At 42.8% G+C, this 25,896-nt stretch overlaps 2 protein-coding genes and 1 pseudogene across 3 annotated transcripts; all 3 read right to left on the bottom strand.

Annotated features, from left to right (window-relative positions):
- Positions 1-570: 570 nt before the first annotated feature.
- On the bottom strand, positions 571-2,696 carry LOC306894167 (zona pellucida sperm-binding protein 4-like). Its single transcript, XM_079456466.1, has 8 exons — positions 2,245-2,696; positions 1,983-2,170; positions 1,818-1,915; positions 1,588-1,745; positions 1,289-1,481; positions 1,070-1,217; positions 921-996; positions 571-855 (listed from the first exon to the last, which is right to left on the bottom strand). The coding sequence occupies exons 1-8, from the start codon at positions 2,576-2,578 to the stop codon at positions 785-787; spliced, it is 1,266 nt and encodes a 421-aa protein (XP_079312592.1). The 5' UTR covers positions 2,579-2,696; the 3' UTR covers positions 571-784.
- An 11,612-nt stretch (positions 2,697-14,308) lies between these two features.
- On the bottom strand, positions 14,309-16,055 carry LOC306894015 (zona pellucida sperm-binding protein 4-like; annotated as a pseudogene). Its single transcript has 8 exons — positions 15,724-16,055; positions 15,462-15,649; positions 15,299-15,396; positions 15,077-15,234; positions 14,802-14,983; positions 14,586-14,733; positions 14,441-14,516; positions 14,309-14,379 (listed from the first exon to the last, which is right to left on the bottom strand). The product of its transcript is annotated as a zona pellucida sperm-binding protein 4-like (transcript).
- A 4,818-nt stretch (positions 16,056-20,873) lies between these two features.
- On the bottom strand, positions 20,874-22,938 carry LOC306894166 (zona pellucida sperm-binding protein 4-like). The gene is made up of 8 exons (XM_079456465.1): positions 22,487-22,938; positions 22,225-22,412; positions 22,060-22,157; positions 21,830-21,987; positions 21,531-21,723; positions 21,315-21,462; positions 21,167-21,242; positions 20,874-21,101 (listed from the first exon to the last, which is right to left on the bottom strand). The coding sequence occupies exons 1-8, from the start codon at positions 22,818-22,820 to the stop codon at positions 21,031-21,033; spliced, it is 1,266 nt and encodes a 421-aa protein (XP_079312591.1). The 5' UTR covers positions 22,821-22,938; the 3' UTR covers positions 20,874-21,030.
- Positions 22,939-25,896: the final 2,958 nt, after the last annotated feature.

The following is a 25,896-nucleotide window of genomic DNA, read 5'->3' as shown; positions in this document are numbered from 1 at the left end:
TCATTGTACATGAGTCAGTTGAGACCGTTTTGCAAGCTGTGCGTGGAATTCTGTCCCCTAGGCTCTTGGGAAATAGAAAGCATAAAGGTGAGTGCTTCAGAATCTGGGTGTAACCAGTACACCATCCAATAATTTCTCACCTTCTGTTTTATAAAGGCTGAGGTTTCAGACATACTATTAGTCACCTACTGCTTTTATACACACAAATCAAAAAGTATGAGATTTCGGATTTAGCCAATGGCCATGCTACTTTTCAGACCTACACTCTCTGTATGGTCACTTAGTCGCTCCGATCTTCCAGTTCTGAACTTCGTGTGCATAGGTTCAGTTTAGCTTCAATTGGCGGAAGGTCTTCGTTCAAAGCATCCAAACTTTGGAACTCACTCCCCTTAGCATTCAAAGGACCACTTTAAGTGAATTTAAGCACAAAACACTCGTTCAGTTCTTTGGCAGTCTTTCTAACCTGCATATCACTTAAACGTATTGACTACTATCATTTGCATAGTGTAATAGTCTCATTTTGGCTCACCTAGTCATAGATTTGTTTTGCCTAATTTTCAGTCTTTGATATCAAAATGCAATTGCATCCTTTTTAGTGACTTGAGTGAATTTGTGTCCCTTGAGCCTAGGAAAGGCGCTTCAAAATGACTTTTGAAATGCTTGTTTACAAAGTTCTCATTTAACCTTACACCACTGTTGCCATTTATACCGCAACACATCGGGGAGAAAACCACAGCTATCAAAATGCTTAGTCCAATGACTTTATTAAAAAGGGCAATTCAGTTTACATTGTAAAGACAATCCCTTCACTGGAAACCATGGTTTCTTCACGCCTCTTGTCAGCAAGAGCTCTCCCTGGAACACAAGAAAGTGTCAGGACGACACTAAAACAGCAAATCAAACCAAAGTTAAACACATACGGCTTTTCCTGGCACAGCTCGGTTCACAGGTGCCAGAAGCAGGGTGGCACACCGCTGTACTACAGTGAATGTAGATCTGACAAACAAAAATCAGCTTTAGCATCAAATACAAGGACATATAGATACAGAAGGGTGTAAGGAAATCATACGGTCTCCTGCAGAGGGGCCAGTGACGCTGGATCCACAAAAGTGAACATCTTCACAACAAAGCGCTTGTAGTGGGTTGGGAACTGAAGACCAGGCGAGCCAACTGTAGGAACCAGTGCAGTCAGGTAACGATCATCCTGGTAAGGGCATCTAAAACAGAAGTGACAGTCAGGACTCGTTCATAGGGCACAATCAAGACAAATTATTTATATTCTACTCACCCATCAACTAGAAGATCCCACTGAGGTAGACTGAGAGGACTAGGGGCTGATGTCGCCCAACAGCGCCCCAACATCAGGACAAGATTGGGGTCAGTTCTCTCCAAAATGCGCACCTCAACATACACAGGCTCTCGCAGGACTTTTGTGACTGGATACTCATCCTCAGCGTAGTAAGAGGTGTACGCCTCATCTCCTGAGGATTAACACTTGCGTTACGATCGGCAATCTAGAGTTTTATACCAGCGCTACAAGTACGACTCATTTGGAGAGGTATTTTTTGAAGACTAGTATATCACTACCTTCTGCACAGCCTTTAGTGACACATTGGCCATTCGCCAGTCTAAGTTCCACCCGGAGGGGTCCAGGAGCAGCTACAGGTGGAGGTGGTGGAACAGTGTTGACCTCCACAACCAGAGCTTCCACTGCAGTCGCAGAATATCTACACTGGAAGAGAAGTCTACACAAACAAACAGTGAGCTTCTGACAGCGGTTCAAGATTCACTCTCATGAGAAAGCACAGATAACCTACTCAAAATGACTGTCCCTTGTGATGGAGCCAAGAGGTCCAATCCCCACTTCATAGGATGATGTCATTCTGTTCTCATACACCACATAACCATTTTCCTCCTGCAAGCAGAAACACAATTGACATCAAATCTGTTCTAGACACCCAAATCACAAACAGTAAACTCACAATCATGCTTGTGCCACAGGCAGTGACTGGAAACTGGTATATGGCAAAGGAAGGTGTGGAACCAACAGGACCACAAGGTGCTTCATTTCCACCCAAAAGACGGACAGTGTCCAGACTCAGACGAGGCAGCGTGACATCTCTAGCCACCACTAACACAAACTGACCATCTCTTATACACTGGACAGTCACTGTAATGAGAAACAGAGGAAGTTATCATAGGATCAGCTTGGCAAGAAATATTTAAATGGTCAAACAGCCTTACCTGACATCCCATAATAACACTGCTGTCCATTAAAGCAGCAGTTTATAGCTTCACACTCAGCACCACTGATACCAGGTTCTCCACACTGGATCTGCTCATAATCAGTTACAGCACACTTGTCAAGAGGTTCTGACTGCACCACCGGCTTCTGAAGTGGAAACTTCTGAGAAAACTGTTGTTCAGTTTGCTGATCGAGTCCAAATATCTGTTCATTTTGCTGGAACCCAAGAGCTTGTGGACTATTAACTGGGATCCCTCTCTGTGGAACCGCTCCGCAAAAAGAGCTCAGGAAAAGAAACAGTAAGTGACTCAGTAAATTTCTGTTTCCAGCCATTTCTCTTCAACAGAAGAATACACTCACTGATAGTCTGAGACACTGTTTCTTGTCTTTTTTGTACTCTGTAGATTCATTAGTGATAACGAGAACCCCTCCTCTGTAATTAACTTCTATCACAGTCCAGCTCTGCACAATCAATAAGTTAAACAATATCTTCTTTTGGATTGGCTCTTTCAAAACAAAAAACACGAAATGTAGTGAACATCTGGGACCCGTTCGTCATACGTTGACGGTCTTCGACAGCAACATGTTGCGTAAGGTGCAAGAATAGTTCGCAGAGCTTTTCGAATTTTTTTGCGTATTGCGTGATAGACAGGATCCTTTAGCGCAGCGCGATAGCGTCATTTTTGAGAGATACTGTTTTTCTCGTGAGGGTGTTATTTACATCATTAATTTGTTGGAACCACACATTACGTGTTTAACACGGAGGAGGCGGGCTTTAACAACAGCACAAGACTGTGTGCATTGGCCTGAGATTCTTTGCGAGTGGCACTTTTCTTTAAACTATTGGAGATGCAGAGAACTTTGTGAAAAGTGCTGTCTGTTGTGCCATTCGCAAACTTTACCTGGCGCTCAAGCGTTTTTTTTTGTTATTTCCAAGCCACTAAAGACCACAGGTTGTAAAGCAGGATTTTTTTGTTATTGCAGGTACATTTATAATTGATAATGACATGCAATCATGACCATGCCAATAAGTATGACTAACAGTATGTGTCCTTCAGGCTTCCCTAACGTTATTGGTGCCATAGACTGCACACACGTCCCCATCAAGGCCCCCCAGGCCCCAATGAGGGGGATTTTGTGAACCGAAAGGGAGTTCACAGTGTAAATGTGCAAGTAAATTACGAATACAATTTATAATATTCCAGATTAGTAATATATTACTTTGAAAAAAATGGAATGAAATCAAAAAGTATGCAGTTAAATGACTAAAATATCTTAGATGGTGTGTGACTCTATGCTCCATATAACCAATGTGGAAGCAAAATGGCCAGGATCAGTGCATGACTCAAGAATTTTCAGAGTCACATTTATGCACATTATTTGAACCTGGTAAGGGAATATACATTTAAAGATCACATTATTATATACAGTATTATGCTGAGCCTAACAGAACTGAATTTTTCCATTATACAGGGGATTTTGACGGGATCCTGCTTGGAGACAGGGGCTATGCCTGCAGGCAGTATTTTATGACGCCCTTCCCTGAGCCAAACCCTGGACCACAAACCCGTTACAATGCAGCTCTAGCCAGGACAAGGGCACGCATTGAAATGACCTTTGGGCAACTAAAGGGAAGATTTCAGTGTCTGAATAGTCTGAGGGTTTCACCTGACAGGATCTGTGACATAATTTTTGCATGTGCCATATTGCATAACATTGCCACCATCAGAAAGGAGAGGACCCCTGTGGTGGGGGTGCAGCCTGATGATGACCTCCAGCCAGTGCACTTGGACCAACCTAGTGGCAGAGCTGTACTGGACAGAATTGTGGAACACCATTTTTGAATTGAATAAAGGACAAGACAAATATGCTTAGTTTCTCGAGTTTTATTTAAAAGATTATTTATAAAGAATAGCCAGCAAGTCATCTTTTGCCTGCAATAAGAGATAGTTATGTAAAGTCAGCAATACGATGTGTGAAAGTGTATTAGCACTTACTCTGAAGGTCCTTTTGAAGCAACTCTATCCCCAGTGCAATTTTTCTCTTTTTCAAGTTCAATTTCTCCTCTTAATTTCTATTTTTTCACCTCAAATTTTTTTTGTTTAAGATGCCGCTTATATAGGGAATGGATGTCACCCTGTGTAATTTTGTGGAAAAAAGGGGCCAAAACATGCCTCATGCAACAAAAGTCAAAAGTAAAAGTAAACACTGCCCACCTCTCAAGCAGTTCTTTGTGCAGACTGTTCTGTGAGCTTTTCTGTAGGCCTTTCTCTAGGTGTGGACTCCTGCAACTCATGTTGCAGACAGAAAGAATAGATACACAAGTATATACAAATTAGGGTAAAGTTATTTATGCACTTACCTGACCTCTGCAGAAACATCCAATTGTACTGTGGTGATGCGATTGACACATTTAGTCATTGGTGAAGAGATGTAACATTTCACGGGGATATAAAAGAAGGTGGAACTGACACGTAACTAGGCGTGGAATACTTGACCACGTAAGGGAAGTAACTTCCGGTGCGGAAATGAAGTGATTTCCGGTGAGTCATGTTGTTTGTTTAGGAGCGTGGCTGAGGAGTACTGCAGACACGTGGAACGACTGTCTACTTTTTTAAACGCATCAAGCGTGTTGGGTGGTGTGAGTCATTGCCTACAGTGACTCGAAGGGGTGCCTTGGAGGTGTTGCAGCAGGCTTTATATGCGCACTTTGGGTTTTGTGGCTTTCTCTTTTGGATAATATCAACTTCTACTATCTGCATTTGATAAAGGCCGTTTGAACTTGAGTGCTTCCGGATAGATCGCATGGTTTTATTCTCTTCACGCTGACCTGTTCGACCACTCTTCTGTCGTATCCTGGCTGGGGCGTTTGATCCAGACTTGAGTATACCACCAATCGAGTCTGTTGACTATCTCTTCTCAATGTACTCTGACTCGTTTTATGATCGGAACCGTAGCCCATCTTCACCCGCTGGTGACGCATGTGAAACTCAAAGTACCTAATGCCCATGGATCGGAGGATTGCAGTGGGGTAATTATTGTGACAAACGTCACTATTTTTGCCTCAGTGGTAAGAGCATTGCGTCACCAATGCAAGGTTGTGGGTTGGATCCCAGGGGATTGCAGATACCTATGTAAAATGTATAGGATAATGCTATGTAAGTCGCTTTGGATAAAAGCGTCTGCCAAATGCCTAAATGTAAATGTAATTTCGTTTTTGGCTGGCGATATAGACCCCTGGATGGTCCCCGAAAGGGAGACTCGTTGATGTCAATATTTAATGGGCAGTAGTTATTATAGGCTGCCTTACCGGACCAATTGGTTTTCTTTATTCATACTTGATAAGTGTATTCGACAGCCTTAATGTGAATGTACATATGTTTATATGCTTGTGCTTTTGTTTCTTTTTGTTTGTTTGCAGAATTGGGGGAATCAGTGTCTGCCAGTATCCCTTGTGTTTGGGATGAAATATAGCTTCAGCGCAAGTTCTGCCGGGAAGACTCAATCTCGCATAATCCACTACCAATCAAACCAATCCTCTCCCAACATGGAACATAAAAGATTGCCACTTACCCCTTTCTACGTCCGATTACGATTTGCCGTAATCCAGCAGCTACGACTCGCAGACTTCGTAATGTCACAGAATGCCTTCTGTGAATATACAGATTCCGATGAGGAATTCATCCCTAAGACTCCTGTCAACATGAGGCGTAGCTCAAGAATCCAATGTCGTGTTTCTCCATGGGCTCAGTGGCCGTCAGAACTGATCTCCAGCAAACTAGAGGCAGCAGGCATTCCAGCCGACCCCGATCTTTCCAGGGATGATCTGCTCGCGCTGGCCTTCAACATCCTGGGCGCCCCTCCCGCAACGGCCAATTTACCTCCGACAACATCTGCGCTACCAACCCAGCCCAAACAAGCCGGTAGGAAGCGACTATCAACTAAGCACGCCATCAACGTCTACCCCGTACACACTCCAACTATCATCCAGACACCCTTCCAGGACGCAACTGCTCCGCCGGCGACAGCACATTTTACCCTCGCCAACGCCACCCCAGCCAAAGCTTTCAGCAGGCGATTCGTCCCTCCGGCTGCGGCCACGGTATCTCCCGTATTACGGAATAACATCATCCAAGGTAACGACATTAACTTGGCTTTACTCCTACTCCCCTCGCTTGCGGCCGACAGGAAAATGGTCGATTGCGGCGACGTGGCAATTTTTTTCCGGACGTCTGATCCCAGACTCCAACGTAACCTGTCGTTCGGCGAATTCGTGATTGCTTTTGGAACATACTCTGCCAAATTTATCCGGATAGGAAGGAGGAGCTGTATATTTATTTAGGAACGATGGCAGATTTCAGCCAACGCTACGGGGGTACACTGTTCTAAGAATACTAAATCCGCATACTTCATTTCCCATTTCAATTCTAGGATCGACTGGTCCATTGTAGATACAGAACTGCTCGTTCGCCACTTTGGTGGCCACATGACACTCGCATGCTCTATTTGCAGCTCTCACGGACATTCGGCACAGTTTTGCCCTAAAACAACCGCTAGTCCAGATTCGCCCGTTGTTCTCGGCGCTGGAAATGTAAGGAAGTGTTCAAATGCTAGGGGTTGGGACATCATAACTTTTAACGGCACTTCTCTTTGCTATAATTTTAATGAATCTGTCTGTTCTTTTCCCAAAACGCCGATCGGAAGAGAAAGTTCTGATCAACCTTGTATCTACTCCCATTAATGTCCCAATCCTCTCAAACTACCTCTCGACGCACCCCAATAGATGTTTCGTAGATTATTTGTTAACCGGCCTATCTCAAGGGTTCCGGGTCGGTATCACGTCACAACTCACAGCTTCCTTTGTGGCGAAAAATCTACAATCAGCCAGAACCTGCAATCGTCTCATCTATGTTGGAGAGCGAAGTCAATAAAGGTTATGTAACCGGCCCGTTCGACTCCCCTCCTTATTCCTTGTTCGATCTCGATCGGCATTGCCACTAGAAAATATTCTGGTAAAAAACACCTCATCTTCGACATGTCTTCTCCCCACTCCAGCAAGACCGCAAGCATTAACAAATGCATCCCCTTAGAACCCTTTACACTGCATTACGCATCAGTCGATAACGCTATCAAGTTCATAAAGCTAGCTGGACCCGGGGCTTCGCTAGCCAAAGCCGACATCAAAGACCCTTTCAAAATTAAACCTCTACACCCCGTGGACCGCCACCTGTTTGGTATAAAATGGGAGTCTTAATTTTATTTTATTTCGCAGCAAGACTCACATTCGGTTGCAGAAGCAGCCCTCACATCTTTAATTGTCTCTCCGAAGCCCTGTGTTGGATCCTGCTGAATGTTAATAAACTGCCCTTCGTCGTACACCTGCTCGACGATTTTTTACTTACTGTCCCCCCTCGACATACTCAGACAGATCTTCGACGATGTCGGCGTTCCCCTGTCCGCTGAGAAAACATAGGGCCTATCTACGGCTTTTACATTTTAAGGCATTAAACTCGATTCGGTCAAGATGCAAGCTTCCCTTCCTCGCAATAAACTCATTAGAATCAAGAGTTTTCGTCATGCAGCGCAGCTTCTAAACGCGATATGCTTTCCCTCCTAGGCCACTTAAACTTTGCCACAAGCAAAGCGGAACAAAGCGATATGATTTCGCTAGACGGAGGAAGCCGTTCTGACCTCAGATTTTGGTCCTACTTACTTAATAACTGGAACGGACAAACTTCTTTTTATAACGACGCTTCAGAATCACAGCTTGACCTGAAATTGTTTACCGACACCGCCCCTCAGTGCGTTTGTTGCTCAAAGGCTTGACCCATTCGTTGTGCAGTCACCCAGATAGACGCAAGCCAATCACCTTATCTATATTGCACAGACTTATTGATTCTCTTCGCAGCAGGCTTTTTACTCCTTACGTAAATGCACTGCTGGAGGCCATGTTCCTCTCAGCTTTCTATGGCTTCATGCGCCCGGGGGAATTCATGCCAGACTCAATGAAACATTTCGACCCAATGCAAGGCCTTTCGTTTTCTGACATCCAGTTTTCCTCAGAAGCCTTCTCAATCACCCTTAAACACACAAAAACTGACACGAAGCGAACCGGCACTACGATAAATTTTCCGAAGATCAACACCAGCTTCTGTCCGTTCACTTCTATAACGCTCTATCTGAAAGTCCGTCCCAAAACCCCTCCCCACTTTCCACTTTTTACTCTACCTAACGGCGCGCCAGTCACTCTAGCCGCAATCTAGCCGCTGCCTCGAAAATTCAGGTTCAGGTAATTCATGCATTCATGGTGGTGGTGTTTCGTTTCCTCAGTCACCGAGGCCCATGGGGTCCCTGTTTCAGTGTCGTTTGCCTATCAGGGCCCTGTCTCAGTGTCGTGGCATATCGGGGCCTTGTCTCAGTGTCGTGGCCTGTCGGGGCCTTGTCTCAGTGTCGTGGCCCATGGGGGCCTCATTAATGTTGCGGCCTATCGGGGCCTTCTGTCACTGGGGCCTATCAGGGCCTGGTCAGCGTTAAGACCTATCTGGGCCCCGTCTCAGCGTAGCTTACGGCTTGGTGACCGTCATTCGGTCATATTATTTAACATTTGCATTCTAAATCTTGTTCTACAGGAACCGTTAGAGACTTTAACCAGCGGGGGAGTAGAAATCTACTCAAGCTGAGAAGGTGCAGTGTGTGTGAGAATGGGCAAGGGGATAGTTATTCACCTCTGGGTATTAGTGTGTTCACACCGAACGTGAATGTTAAGTCATTGCAAAGACGCGATTACCTACTTGCGGTGCGATTCGTGCAAATGGTGTGAATTGAGCGTTCGCGTGATTCGAGCGAATTGAAAAATCTGAACCACCTCGACTTTCTTCCAAATATCGCACATTTTATTCATAATGTAATGAATACAGGTCTATAGTTCCTGCACATTTTTGTTTTTCTGAATTGTGTGAAATGGCTAATAAAAAATAAGTAATAGAAATGAATTATGTGTCACCTCTCCAAGGTGAATTGGTTTAGTCCTTTTGGCCGTGACTCGTTTCGTGACCTGACTAACAGTGTTGGGGGGATGGGAAATCTGTTGATTGTCGAGTGTCAAATAAACAGAGATGGACAGGAAAAGGTCAAAGCCATCAGGTGCACAAAAAAAATGTGTGCAATTGAGTAATATAATTTTCTCTTTCACTTATGTTGTTATAATAAAATATGAAGGTTTGTCATAATTTTGTGTGTGTGTTTTATTTTTATTTATAAATTTTTCGGGAAGGGGGGGGCGCTCAAAGGTGCAATTCAATGTAGAACTGCCACTGGCTATGCCCCCGCCTTCATCTTAAGGCGGGAAGTGGGGGACTTCTTGGCCCTGTGGATGCGAGCCACGAAAGAAACTCAATATCCATATTTACCATAACCATATATTCTGTTTACCAGCTGTTTAATAAATGTTCAATACTCAACATTTTGCCTCCCATTTGTGCATAGTGTTCTACGTCTGGTTTATTCTTTTATATATATATATATAAATATATATATATATATATATTAAAGACTAGTTGTATTTTATATTGAATGTGTTTTTGGAATAAATTATATTAGATTTCTCTCGTTGTCTGATACCTGCCACTACGTATCTGTGTGCTTTCGGTATTTGGGGTACCGGTGAATCCCCGGCACCACTCTATCCCCCCGACAGGGATATATCTTTTTTCTCTTTTTTTTATGTATTTGTGTTTTTTTGTTTTAGTGACAATACAGTGGAGATTCGTCTGCTGAGTACCCCTTTATAGTATTAAGCGATGGATGCTGAATTGCAGGAAATGAGAGATCTTGTGGCCCAGTTGATGGCTGATAATGAGAGACTGCGACAGGAATAGGCGCCGGTGGAGCTGCTTGATCCTGGCGCAGCCTCTAGTAGTGCGCCACGGCCGGTAGCGCCTTCTTCCGGTAAATCAAATGTTGGTACCATTGAGTGTTTTGTTTTCGTTCCTCTTGAACGCTGCTGTCCTAAATTCAATAGTAGGTCATGAGTAGGCATTGAAGAGTAGGTTGAATAAGCTCAGGCGTGTATGCGCATGTGGAAAATGACAGCTGGTGAACAAGCTTTTTGTTTCATTTTTCCTAGCTTTGTCGGGTCTATTTGATAGACTTAGACAGCATTCACCGCATGCCATTTCAAATGCAGATGTCGTAGTGAGGGATCAATTTATTGAAGGTGTGTTAGATAATGCATTACGCAGAGAACTCAAACAACTGGTCAGGCGTCAACCTGCTGCAACACTGTTAGAAGTGCGAGGGAAAGCCATCCGCTGGGAATGCCAGGTGGTGAAGTCAATCTGTTCCTCTGGTGCAGGGACATCAATATGGGGTTCAAGGCGATACTGGGAAAAGTTCTGAACAGGGGTATCGTTCACGAGAATTGGGTGAGTTACGGCACATGTTGAATCAACAGCAACAGCAGATAGCCAAAGTCCCCAGTTTCGCGGCCCTCCACCACGTTCTGGTTCTGTGATTTGCCGACGCTATCAGCACCCTGGTCATTTTGCTCTGGAGTGTAATCGGCAACATAGTTTTTCTGGAAGAGTCGTTTGGCCCAAACGTGCCGGGCGGGGCAGCATTCAAATGTGTACCATTTACACAGGGCTATAGGGAGCGAGGCTAATCAGATTTCTGCCAGGTCTACTGTGGGGCCTAACCCTGCAGTGGCTTGGTTTAGACATTGGGGTAGAGTGGTTCATTGTCGGGACTACAATAACAAAGGGGGGGGTAAAATGTGATGATGACATCGACCCCTTTACTCATTGGTGAAGAGATGGTACATTCCACAGGTATAAATGGAGGTGGAACTGACATGTAACTAGGCGTGGCATACTGGGTTGCATGTAAAAATTGGGCTAAAGCTCTAAGATCCTGTGGGGCTAAAGTTTATATGCCATGGATATTGCTTCCACAAGCCAACAAGAGAGGTGTTGTTTGGCAATGGGGTTCCCCATGTGTGGTGAAGTCCATGAAATGAAGAGCTGATCGCTCTTTTAAAAGAATTTGACCTGACAATGTAAACCCACAGGGTACGCACAGAACACAGAGAATTTAACTTCTCATCCTCTCATCTTCCACAGAGGAAAAAGGAGGTGGGTGAAAAGCGGATAGCTCAATAAAATTATTGCAGGAGGAAAAATTGCATAAAAAACACTGACACCTTTCCAATGCTATCTTGAAAAACAGATGTTGAGAGAAATTTCTCCCAAAGGCTCAATAGGCTCTGGTGGGAAATCATCCAGCACCATGAAGAGGTCTTACTCTGGCACAGCTTAAATAGGAAGGAAAGAGCAAGCATCCCTCATGAAAAGGCAAATGTGAGGTTTTTGTCCCACCAATGTGCCATTGAACTTGAAATGACACACAGGGATAGCTGCTTAATAGACCTTAATATTATTATATATATATTTTTCTATTAGGTCCTGCAAAAAGATAAAATATCAGAGACCGAGCACTGATATGATACACACCTCTCCTTTAACACATGCCTCTCACAATCATCTCACAGAGACTGTGTAGAAGAAGCTCTTGTGTTCCGAATAGTGGCAATAACATATCGGGGGAGCCACAATGTGTGTCAGATTACCCTCTCACAGGCTAGGCCCAGAGATCCACCCTGACTGGGTGGGTGTGGTAAATTTCCCATTTGCCTGGGACAGGGGTTCCATGCGTAATGGGGCAGCCCGGCTGAGCATATAGTAGAGGAATACACTCCGGCAACCATGGCGTTATCTGGGTGCTATTAGAATCAGAGTCAGGTTCTTTTCTCTTATTCTGGCCAGAGTAGGTTTATCAGGCAGAGAGGAGTGAACGCATAGATCAGCACAAAAGGCCATGGTTGGGCTAGTGCACCCATGCTGAGTGGTACGTCCTCATCCCGTAGTGAGAAGAACATAGGACATAGTACATAGGGGATTGTCACGTGAGGCTTGTAAAGACAGAAAAGGCAGCCTGCTCCATACTAACAGCTTGCGAGCTTGTGAGTGTGGATCTTGGAGGAGCTCATTCCCCCTGGCATTTAAAATGTTCAACAGCTGTGGTATTGTTGCAGCATACCAACACATGATGCCATTGCAGGCTCAAAATAATTATATGGGCTGAGCAAAGTAAGCTTGGCCAAACACCATTCACTTCTTTGCCTTCCTGTGTGGCTCACCATCCTGTTAAGGATGCGTCTGTCATCACCACTTTATGCAACATTCTCGCCCCTAGAGGGGAACCATGAGCGTAAAACTCATCCAGTGGCTCAGCTCTGCTGTGCGCGAGCGCCCCATGTCAGAGCGACCGAGATCGCGGAAAGGGCTGAGATGAAGAGATAAGAACTACTTCATGAACCCTCTCATTCTCAGAAAGCCCAGGGGCAAAACTTGAATAAAAGACCATGTAATCTGAGACAGGTGCGATATTGCACCCACGCTATTCTGAGCGGTGATAGCACAGCCTCCACGGAGATACACGGAGATCGAAAGAAGGAACTGTGAATTCATAACATATGCCTTGTTAGGCGCAACAAAGGAATTTCCTGTGCGAACGATAGATGCTTATGTGGATAAAAGCACCCTTCAGATCGATTAATGTCAACCAGTCGTTCTGATGAATACCCCTTTGTGGCGTGAGTCACCACCTAACTGGTGGATCGCCTCAAGCTGCTGCCATTTTGTTCATATGCTATACTATGGCGCCATCTAGTGAAACACTTAGGGATTGCAGAGAGAAGTTGTCTCTTGTAAACGGACTTGTTGCCTTCGTTTGATTTTTTGGTTTCTTGTGTTTTTGGGGACTCATAGGCCGAAGCCTTTATTAAATCTGTGTGTGACTAGTGTAAGGAGCTGTGTAGTGACACAGCTTGTACACTTTTTCTCACTGGAGAGAAATTCTCTTTCATAAACGAATGTATTGCATTGCTGTAATTGCATTATGGCGTACACGTGAGCCGAAGCCTTTTGCAAATCTGTGCGAGTAATAAAGCCACAGTGCTTGCTCTCTGACCACCGAGAGAGCGTTAGATAGCCCACTAACTTGGACTGCTTGGCGGCATTATGGTGGTGCCTCTCCTTGTCAGAGGAGCTTTGTAAAGCCATCCATTAGATGTTAAGGCGAGCAGCAGATCACGCACAAATCTCATAAAGGATCGACTGTGACAAGCCAGCCGAAGCAGTAACCTTAGATGTTACGGTTGATGGGATGTCCTGGTAATCCGAACCGAGGCGGCCTGCACCATTCTCGACCCCCGGAGCCGCTACAGTCGGCCCAACTGAGGGAGGTCGAATCGCGGGAGGTCCCCGGGTACGCATTAGCATTGCCATTTTCCCATCAGAGATGGAAAATCCCAACTCGCTGAAAACAGACAGCTAACCTGACAAAAGACAATCAACGTGTGACTGATGCTTATTCACAGATATGTCAACAGAAATCCAACAAACAAGCTTTAAGTAAACCAGAGGTCGCGAGAAGCGAATGTCAATTGAAAAAAGGTGGCGTTTGCAGGTGCCTTTTTGCATTTGGTGAGGGGACATGCCCTCAAAACAGAAGTACAGCACATTCAGAGCTTATTTTCATTTGTATCTATGCTTTTGATAAAAGTAAACAAAAATAGATCAGTTTAGCCATGCGGTCTCAATTTAATTCCAGCAATAACAGGCGCAGTCACAGTTCTCATTGTACAGCATGATTATGCCAATGGTATGTTCTTTTTGTAAAACACATTTAGTTTTTTCAATAGAACTACACGTCGCTTCACTACCTTTTCATGTCATTGATATGAAATTGCATTATTTTTTGGGACTTCTTGAATGTCCAAATGCAAATTTGTTTGTTATTTTGCAATGATTGTTGAATGTGTCCCTTTTAAAGAGTCCTTGAGCCTGGGAGATGTATTAAACAATCATTCGAAAACAAGCAGTGCTTGTTACCTTACATCACTTTTAGTTGCAGTTTATGCCATAACCCCAATGCTCATTGGGGAGAAACCACTGAACACAGAAACGCTTAGTCCAATGACTTTATTAAAAAGGGCAATTCAGTTTACATTGTAAAGACAATCCCTTCACTGGAAACCACAGATTCTTCTCGCCTCTTGTCAGGAACATCTCTCCCTGGAACACAGTGCGTCAGGACGACACTAAACAGCAAATCAAACCAAAGTGAAACACATACGGCTTTTCCTGGCACAGCTCGGTTCACAGGTGCCAGAAGCAGGGTGGCACACCGCTGTACTACAGTGAATGTAGATCTGAAACAAAGATCAGCTTTAGCAACAAAGACAATATAGATGATACAGAAGGGTGTAAGGAAATCATACGGTCTCCTGCACAGGGGCCAGTGACGCTGGATCCACAAACGTGAACATCTTCACAACAAAGCGCTTGTAGTGGGTTGGGAACTGAAGACCAGCCCAGCCAACAGTAGGAACCAGTGTGGTCAGGTAACGATCATCCTGGTAAGGGCATCTAAAACAGAAGTGACAGTCAGGACTTGTTCATAGCGCACGATCAAGACAAATTTATATTCTACTCACCCATCAACTAGAAGATCCCACTGGGGTAGACTGAGAGGACTAGGGGCTGATGTCGCCCAACATCAGGACAAGATTGGGGTCAGTTCTCTCCAAAATGCGCACCTCAATATACACAGGCTCTCGCAGGACTTTTGTGACTGGATACTCATCCTCACCGTAGTAGGAGGAGTACGCCTCATCTCCTGAGGATTAACACTTGCATTACGGTCTCAATCTAGAGTTTTAGACCAGAACTATGAGTACAACGACTTTTTTGAAGACTAGTAAATCACTACCTTCTGCACAGCCTTTAGTGACACATTGGCCATTCCCCAGTCTAAGTTCCACCCGGAGGGGTCCAGGGGCAGCAACAGGTGGAGGTGGTGGTACAGTGTTGATCTCCACAACCAGAGCTTCCACTGCAGTCGCAGAATATCTACACTGGAAGAGCAGTCTACACAAACAGTGAGCATCTGACATCGGTTCAAGAGTCACTCATGAGAACACAGATAACCTACTCAAAATGACTGTCCCTTGTGATGGAGCCAAGAGGTCCAATCCCCACTTCATAGGATGAAGTCATTCTGTTCTCATACACCACATAACCATTTTCCTCCTGCAAGCAGAAACACGATTGACAAAGTCTGTTCTAGACAGCCAAATCACAAACAGCACACTCACCATCATGCTGGTGCCACAGGCAGTGACTGGAAACTGATATATGGCAAAGGAAGGTGTGGAACCAACAGGACCACAAGGTGCTTCATTTCCACCCAGCAGACGGACAGTATCCAGACTCAGATGAGGCAGCGTGACATCTCTAGCCACCACTAACACAAACTGACCATCTCTTATACACTGGACAGTCACTGTAATTAGAAACAGAGGAAGTTATCATAGGATCAGCTTGGCAAGAAACATTTAACTGGTCAAACAGCCTTACCTGACATCCCATAATAACACTGCTGTCCATTGAAGCAGCAGTTTATAGCTTCACACTCAGCACCACTGATACCAGGTTCTCCACACTGGATCTGCTCAATCAGCTACAGCACACTTGTCAAGAGGTTCTGACTGCACAACCGGCTTCTGAAGTGAAAACTTCTGAGAAAACTGTTGTTCAGTTTGCTGATCGAGTCCAAATCTCTGTTCATTTTGCTGGAACCCAAGAGCTTGCGGACTATTAACTGGAATCCCTCTCTGTGGAACCGCTCCGCAAACAGAGCTCAGGAAAAGAAAAAGTAAGTGACTCAGTAAATGTCTGTTTCCAGCCATTTCTCTACAACAGAAGAATACACTCACTGATAGTCTGAGACACTGTTTCTTGTCTTTTTTGTACTCTGTAGATTCATTAGTGATAACGAGAACCCCTCCTCTGTAATTAACATCTATCACAGTTCAGCTCTGCACAATCAATAAGTTAAACAATATCTTCTTTTGGATTGGCTCTTTCCAAACAAAAAACACGAAATGTAGTGAACATCTGTAAATATTTTCCTACACTGGGGCTTCTCCACAGACTAATTCCTGCACATAAAAGCAAAATGCAGGGCGGCGTCTGAAATATAATACTGTGATAGTACATACTGAATTAGATGAAGAACACACCTATTAACTAATATGTTCCATGTTGTTTGTGTGGGTGCGGTATGAATATATACAAAATCTGCTCTGTCTTTATTGTTATTTGACCTAAATTCACCTGTGATGTATTAACAATAATAATCTACTTAGCCATTGTTAAACAAGCATTCTTCAAAAGTTATTTAAAAGTCAATTTAGATAGCAGACACACTTAAATGTGAATGTTATCCTGCATGTGCATGATATGTGGAAGATAAGTGCAAACAGAAAGAATGTGAAATATGTGTGATGGTTAACATTTCAGTGTTTAAGTTACCTATATACAAAACTATAGAAAGACAAACAGAACATTCCAAATGTTCATGTAATCACTATTTCTAGATGTATTGTGGTAATTTCAGTCCCGTGTCTGTTGAATTTCAACTAAATCAAACCTCAGGAGTGATATAAAGTCATCCAACAGAAATGTGAAAGACTGACAGCATGATAAGACTCATGAAAATTGAGGTTATCACATAAAAATCATTTTTGAACTTTTCCCAAATACATGTAGAAATATTACTGTTGTTACATAAAAGTGAATATGAACTTGTTTCCTCTGCAGTATTTAAGGTCTGAAAAAATACAGAGCATCTTTTCTGTCATTTTGACCTATTTCTCCAGTTCACATTTTCTGCAAATAAACGCAAATAGTAGTATTGTTAGAAATAACTAAATGTATCATTGTGTCTAAACACAAACCTATAAATAAGTAAACTTTTTAAATTGTTTTCTCTTTAGCTATGTAGTTAAATGTGTAAAGCCAAGTTGAGCTGTAACAGTTTTTCCAATGGTGGATAGCAAAGTTTGCTTCTTTCTAATACAAGACACAAGGTTTTACATTTTTTTTGCTAATAGGTGATTTGACATGCCAGTCTATTATTGTGACATAATATAAAAAAATAGAGAAGACACCAAATTAAAACAACTTATCAATGTGTCTATGAGACAGCAAAAACCATCAGACCTACAGTATGAGACCTGTAAAACGTCCGCAATGTCACCACGCAGACTCATGAGTGAATGGTCCATCAGTTGTACACTTCAAAATCCATCATCTTAAACAGCCTTTGAGATGATCAGATTTGAGCACTTCAGTTGTGAACAGCCCTTCCGTATGGTAGACATGGTGGTTTCCACTTTAACAAGCACATCTGATGTGGTTTTACTCTATTGGTAACACACCCCTTGACCTGTTCAGTATAGCACTTCTAATAACAAATATAACTTAGGTTTATTCTTGACACTACCTCTGTTTTTCCATCTGCCACTGTTGGAATTTTGGTATCACTTTAGCCCCTTCACTGACCTTGGATGCCTACATCCACAAACTCTTCAAAGCTGTTTTTTATTAGCTATTTTTTATTTTGCAACTTCACGCTTTTATCAGTAGAAAAGATACAAAATCATTAGTTCATGCACTGATTACGTCTCGCCCGCTTTTTTCTGGTTAACCAGCTCACTCTATCTCCCGTTTGCAGTACATTCAAAGTTCTGCTGCCAGAATGCTAACTTTCACAAATATCTGCTCATATCTCCCCTTTTTTGCTAAATCTCCACAGGTTGCCTGTATCTTCTCGTGTGAAATACAAAACAATAGCTTACTATCGTAACCCAGGTTCTCTGAAACATCAAGTGGAGAGATCCACCTATGGGAAGGGCATCTGTACCTGACCTCTGCAGAAGCATCCAATTGCACCAAGTCTGGCTTTGTATATGGTTGTGTGACAGTAAAGGGATTTGATTTTGATTGGATTTGAAAGCCAGAGACGGTCACCTGAATAGGTGATGCATGACACGTAAAAATATAACAACCCACATGGGCAGTGAGATATCCCAGTAAATGGATGGATGACATGTGGCAACATGCATACATAAACATTTACATTTATTCATTTGGCAGCAGTTTTATCCAAAGCGACTTACAAGTAGTTTTCTACAGTGGCACATTACTGCAGAGCAATCAGGGGTAAGGTGCCTTGCTCAAGGGCACTTCAGTCATGACCTGCTGTCACTGAGATTTGAACCGGCAACCTTCTGATCACAAGCCCAACGCTCTAACCACCAGGCCACAGCTGACTAGACAGCTAAATAACATAAATAACATGGTGTATAAGCTGGGCTTGCGGCCCTGACTAAAAGAGGGATATAGAGTAAGGCTATGAAGAGCCAACCCCGCTACTGATCGAGCTACCGGAGTCCTGGTAACATCCAGAAGGTGGTATCTGACGAATTAATGGGGATTAATTAAATTATATTTTTATTTTATATTTTCTATTAGGTTGTGCAAAAAGATAAGATATAAGAGACTGAGCACAGATACAGTATGAATACACGCTTGAATACACGCCTTTCACAATCATTTCACAGAGTCTGTGTAGACGAAGCTCTCGAATTCTGAATCGCGGCAATAACACGTAGGGGGGAGCCCAAATGTGTGTCAGATCACCCTCACACAGGCCAGACCCAGTGAGCCACCCTGACGGGTCCGTGCATACTGGAGGACGAAAGCTGAGCATACAGCAGAGGAATAAACACTGGCATCTGGGTGCTATTAGAATCAGAGTGAGGTTGTAATCTCGTACTCTTGCGAGAGTAGGCGTTATCAGGCAGAGAGGAGAGAATGCATAGAGCAGCACTAAAGGCCATGGTTGGGATGGTGCATCCATGCTGAGTGGTGCGTCCTTGTCCAGTATTGAGAAGAACATACTGTAGCGGTTTTAGCTGCATGTTAAAATAAGGACAACTAAAGTGAAAGTCAGAAGGGGAAGGACAAACTCTGTTGACATGGGTGCAGCACTGCACGCGACTGGCACCTGAGCTGAGCCTGCATCAGCAGCCCTAGAAGGAGATTGTCGTGGTTGTCGGGTGATACGACTCAACGTTGTCGTTGTCAGAAAAGGTGAGTTTGTGATGTATGACAAACGAACGATCATCATCATCAAGTTTTATGAAATGAATTAAAATCTTCATAAATCTAGGCTGAGTTTGCCACGTTTAGCCTAAATAATAAGACAGATAGCTTGCAGACAAGCAGCCTAGGCTACTGTTTTTTTGGTAGGTAGGCATTACCCAACCATTTCCTTCTCTCCACAATACTAGATCACAATCACTTTTTGTCCAAGTAAAGTTTTAATTCCTTCTGTTGCTTACTATCCTTACAAAAGACAATCAGTATACCTTCTCGTGGCATTTTTGCATTCTCAATGACTCCGATAGTCTCCCTCAATGCTTTTGTAAGTTTTAACAGATTTCAGACATTTACTTCCTTTAACATAACTTTACCATTACCTTTTACTCCTCCTCCTAACTTCTAGATTGACTATCTTCTCTCTCGCTTTCTGTTCCTGATGTTTGTCTCCAATCTTTCCTAATAGTCCATTTACAATTCTTATTTACTACATTTCCCCCACCATCATACACATCCTCTATGTCTAGATCACTTGCGGACATTCCACTTCCTGCAACTCTCGTTTTTCCAACACCAACCACGCCACCAAGCGAATCGCCAATAGATGTTTCCGCCTCTCCAGCCGCTTTGGAGTGTCCAAAAGTCCTGACTCGGGACGCGCTGCTCCCACAGAGTAGGAGCTTACACCATTTATCCCATTTGGGCAGAACTTACATAGGGCACACTTTGCAGTGACGTCACCCGAATATACAAGGACCGAGTCCAACCCATTACACTTATTGATGTTTTGTAAGTATTTGTTTATGAAAGGTGACCAGAAAGTCAAATTGCACCAAAGTTTTAGATTAGATTCAACTTTATTGTCATTACACAGATACAAGTACAGTGTAACAAAGTGTATCTTTTAAACCACCCGATTAAAATTGTGTGAATAATTATAAAGTATTTTGTTATGTCAGAGTTAAAAAACATTTCAGCAATATATATATTGTAAAGGGCAAATATAAAACAATCGTAAATAAACTGATGAAAATTATATTTAAATTCTTTGAATTAAATCTATGCACAATATAAAGCGCTGTAAATTTAACAAAGGAAGGTCAATGTTACATTATGTTTCATTGTACAGGAGTCAGTTGAGACTGTTTTGCAAGCTGTTGGATTTAGCCAATGGCCTTGCTACTTTTCAGACCTACACTCTCTGGATTGTCACTTAGTCGCTCCGATCTTCCAGTTTTGAACTTCGTGTACATAGGTGCAGTTTAGCTTCAATTGGCGGCAGGTCTTCGTTCAAAGCATCCAAACTTTGGAACTCACTCCCCTTAGCATTCAAAGGACCACTTTAAGTGAATTTAAGCACAAAACACTCGTTCAGTTCTTTGGCAGTCTTTCTAACCTGCATATCACGTAAACGTATTGACCACTATCATTTGGATAGTGTAAAAGTCTCATTTTGGCTCACCTAGTCATGGATTTGTTTTGCCTAATTTTCAGTCTCTATGATAGCAAAATGCAATTGCATCCTTTTTAGTGACTTGAGTGAATTTGTGTCCCTTGAGCCTAGGAAAGGCACTTCCAAATGACTTTTGAAATGCTTGTTTATAAAGTTCTCATTTAACCTTACACCACTGTTGCCATTTATACCGCAACACATCGGGGAGAAAACCACTATAAAAATGCTTAGTCCAATGACTTTATTAAAAAGGTTAATTCAGTTTACATTGTAAAGACAATCCCTTCACTGGAAACCATGGTTTCTTCACGCCTCTTGTCAGCAAGAGCTCTCCCTGCAACACAAGAAAGTGTCAGGACGACACTAAAACAGCAAAGCAAACCAAAGTGAAACACATACTGCTTTTCCTGGCACAGCTTGGTTCACAGGTGCCAGAAGAGGGGTGGCACACCGCTGTACTACAGTGAATGTAGATCTGACAAACAAAATCAGCTTTACCAACAAATACAAGGACATATAGATACAGAAGGGTGTAAGGAAATCATACGGTCTCCTGCAGAGGGGCCAGTGACGCTGGATCCACAAACGTGAACATCTTCACAACAAAGCGCTTGTAGTGGGTTGGGAACTGAAGACCAGGCGAGCCAACTGTAGGAACCAGTGCAGTCAGGTAACGATCATCCTGGTAAGGGCATCTAAAACAGAAGTGACAGTCAGGACTCGTTCATAGCGCACGATCAAGACAAATTTATATTCTACTCACCCATCAACTAGAAGATCCCACTGGGGTAGACTGAGAGGACTAGGGGCTGATGTCGCCCAACAGTGCCCCAACATCAGGACAAGATTGGGGTCAGTTCTCTCCAAAATGCGCACCTCAACATACACAGGCTCTCGCAGGACTTTTGTGACTGGATACTCATCCTCACCGTAGTAAGACGTGTACGCCTCATCTCCTGAGGATTAACACTTGCGTTACGATTGGCAATCTAGAGTTTTATTCCAGCGCTACCTGTACGACTGCTTTGGAGAGGTATTTTTTGAAGACTAGTATATCACTACCTTCTGCACAGCCTTTAGTGACACATTGGCCATTCGCCAGTCTAAGTTCCACCCGGAGGGGTCCAGGAGCAGCTACAGGTGGAGGTGGTGGAACAGTGTTGACCTCCACAACCAGAGCTTCCACTGCAGTCGCAGAATATCTACACTGGAAGAGAAGTCTACAAAAACAAACAGTGAGCTTCTGACATCGGTTCAAGATTCACTCTCATGAGAAAGCACAGATAACCTACTCAAAATGACTGTCCCTTGTGATGGAGCCAAGAGGTCCAATCCCCACTTCATAGGATGATGTCATTCTGTTCTCATACACCACATAACCATTTTCCTCCTGCAAGCAGAAACACGATTGACATCAAATCTGTTCTAGACAGCCAAATCACAAACAGTAAACTCACAATCATGCTTGTGCCACAGGCAGTGACTGGAAACTGGTATATGGCAAAGGAAGGTGTGGAACCAACAGGACCACAAGGTGCTTCATTTCCACCCAGCAGACGGACCGTGTCCAGACTCAGATGAGGCAGCGTGACATCTCTAGCCACCACTAACACAAACTGACCATCTCTTATACACTGGACAGTCACTGTAATGAGAAACAGAGGAAGTTATCATAGGGTCAGCTTGGCAAGAAATATTTAAATGGTCAAACAGCCTTACCTGACATCCCATAATAACACTGCTGTCCATTAAAGCAGCAGTTTATAGCTTCACACTCAGCACCACTGATAGCAGGTTCTCCACACTGGACCTGCTCATAATCAGCTACAGCACACTTGTCAAGAGGTTCTGACTGCACCACCGGCTTCTGAAGTGGAAACTTCTGAGAAAACTGTTGTTCAGTTTGCTGATCGAGTCCAAATCTCTGTTCATTTTGCTGGAACCCAAGAGCTTGTGGACTATTAACTGGGATCCCTCTCTGTGGAACCGCTCTGCAAACAGAGCTCAGGAAAAGAAAAAGTAAGTGACTCAGTAAATTTCTGTTTCCAGCCATTTCTCTTCAACAGAAGAATACACTCACTGATAGTCTGAGACACTGTTTCTTGTCTTTTTTGTACTCTGTAGATTGATTAGTGATAACGAGAACCCCTCCTCTGTAATTAACATCTATCACAGTCCAGCTCTGCACAATCAATAAGTTAAACAATATCTTCTTTTGGATTGGCTCTTTCCAAACAAAAAACACGAAATGTAGTGAACATCTGGGACCCGTTCGTCATACGTTGACGTTCTTCGACAGCAACATGTTGCGTAAGGTGCAAGAATAGTTCGCAGAGCTTTTCGAATTTATCGAGTATTGCGTGATAGACAGGATCCTTAAGCGCAGCGCGATAGCGTCATTTTTGAGAGATACTGTTTTTCTCGTGAGGGTGTTATTTACATCATTAATTTGTTGGAACCACACATTACGTGTTTAACACGGAGGAGGCGGGCTTTAACAACAGCACAAGACTGTGTGCATTGGCCTGAGATTCTTTGCGAGTGGCACTTTTCTTTAAACTATTGGAGATGCAGAGAACTTTGTGAAAAGTGCTGTCTGTTGTGCCATTCGCAAACTTTACCTGGCGCTCAAGCGTTTTTTTTGTGTTATTTCCAAGCCACTAAAGACCACAGGTTGTAAAGCAGGATTTTTTTGTTATTGAAGGTACATTTATAATTGATAATGACATGCAATCATGACCATGCCAATAAGTATGACTAACAGTATGTGTCCTTCAGGCTTCCCTAACGTTATTGGTGCCATAGACGGCACACACGTCCCCATCAAGGCCCCCCCAGGCCCCAATGAGGGGGATTTTGTGAACCGAAAGGGAGTTCACAGTGTAAATGTGCAGGTAAATTACGAATACAATTTATAATATTCCAGATTAGTAATATATTACTTTGAAAAAAATGGGCACGCATTGAAATGTTTGGGCAACTAAAGGGAAGATTTCAGTGTCTGAATAGTCTGAGGGTTTCACCTGACAGGATCTGTGACATAATTTTTGCATGTGCCATATTGCATAACATTGCCACCATCAGAAAGGAGAGGACCCCTGTGGTGGGGTGCAGCCTGATGATGACCTCCAGCCAGTGCACTTGGACCAACCTAGTGGCAGAGCTGTACGGGACAGAATTGTGGAACACCATTTTTGAATTGAATAAAGGACAAGACAAATATGCTTAGTTTCTCGAGTTTTATTTAAAAGATTATTTATAAAGAATAGCCAGCAAGTCATCTTTTGCCTGCAATAAGAGATAGTTATGTAAAGTCAGCAATACGATGTGTGAAAGTGTATTAGCACTTACTCTGAAGGTCCTTTTGAAGCAATTCTATCCCCAGTGCAATTTTTCTCTTTTTCAAGTTAAATTTCTCTTAATTTCTCTTTTTTCACCAAAAATTTTTTTTGTTTAAGATGCCGCTTATATAGGGAATGGATGTCACCCTGTGTAATTTTGTGGAAAAAAGGGGTCAAAACATGCCTCATGCAACAAAAGTCAAAATTAAAAGTAAAACACTGCCCACCTCTGTATCAGTTCTTTGTGCAGACTGTTCTGTGAGCTTTTCTGTAGGCCTTTCTCTAGGTGTGGACTCCTGCAACTCATGTTGCAGACAGAAAGAATAGATACACAAGTATATACAAATTAGGGTAAAGTTATTTATGCACTTACAGGTTCTTCCACAGTCATCTGAGAGGATTTCTTCACAGGACGTGCAATGGAAATAAATGGGTACAAAGTGTTGGACAGGTAAAAGTGTTGGTGTATTATCTAAAACTGCACAAAAGAGGGGGGAAATAATGCCATTACCATTAACTAATGGTAACTAAACAAATGGGAACTAAAAGTTTAGAAGTTTTCACTTTCACAAACATTTGAAGTGACTGTACCAGCCATTTGGATTATACTTCATTTAGTGCAGCAACAAACCATTTTACAGTATACTAAGAGAATTGAAAGCTCATTTAGCCTAACAGTAATGAAGGTGTTGCTGCTACTGGTCCCTGGCTTTGGGTCTAAGGAAGAGCTGCCCCCAGGGATGCCCTCCACAATGAGTCGGTTTGAATTCAACCCAAGGGCCAGCTCTTCTGATGGGTTATATTGTGGGGGTGCAGGACCACCACCTGTAATTTTTCAGCCTTTTTCTTGGTGGCTGTCATAAATAGACACATCATTTAACAGTGGCTTTTAAAATAAGGACTTTATAAGAAGTAAAGGCTACCATTTTGTAGAATATTCTTGTACTTCACTTTTACTTGTTCCCATGTTCTAGTGGGTCCCGTGGTGGCTCTGACATAAGTAAATATGAAATAAAAAAAATACATACTGTAGAAAGTGATAGAAACATCTAACATGGACACCACTTACGCATTTAATTTGTTTGAATTAAATGTTCAAATTGGGCATAACCTTCCATTAAAAGCTCTTGTTCTGCTTGAGAGAAAAACGGCGCGTTCTTTAGCCATGCTGAACAGCCAATAACAGCGTTGAGGATCATTGTTTCTGCTATCGATTCATATCCCCTTTTAATCAAACGCAAGAACGCGCAATGATCTCAATCCAGCAATACTAATCATAAACAACAGGTGTGTTCAAAGAATTATTATGATTAGCACAATGATATTATCTTGGATATGTCATTTGATCTCGGATGTAATAAGCGACGTACGAAGAACGGACTGCTCCCCCAAGAAAATCATGACTGGTTTTTCTAAATCCTGTTTGTAAGACAGCTATGCACCCAATCACATTGTGAAATCCTAAAGGGTATTTGAATTATTAGTTTACTTCCAGAGGTGGCAGCAAGACCGATGTAATTATCATTGTATTTAAACAAAAACCTGAAAATTAATTTGAAATGGTCTCTTAATTTTTTATGCAGCTTTGTAGTTAAATATGTAAAGCCAAGTTTAGCTGTTACAGGTTTTCCAATGGTGGATAGCAAAGTTAGCTTTTTTATAATACTTAAATACAAGACACAAGTTTTTACAATTTCTTCTATTTTCCACCTTTTTTGTACCTTTTGTTGCTATTAGGTGAGTCAATGGATTTTTATTTTACATGCCAGTCTATTATTGTCACAAAAT

The sequence above is a fragment of the Barbatula barbatula genome (assembly GCF_947034865.1).
Source record: "Barbatula barbatula genome assembly, chromosome: 5".
In the NCBI taxonomy this organism is placed as follows: Eukaryota; Metazoa; Chordata; class Actinopteri; order Cypriniformes; family Nemacheilidae; genus Barbatula; species Barbatula barbatula.
Note: the sequence above shows the minus strand (reverse complement) of the source record. Positions and strands in the feature narration are given on the sequence as shown.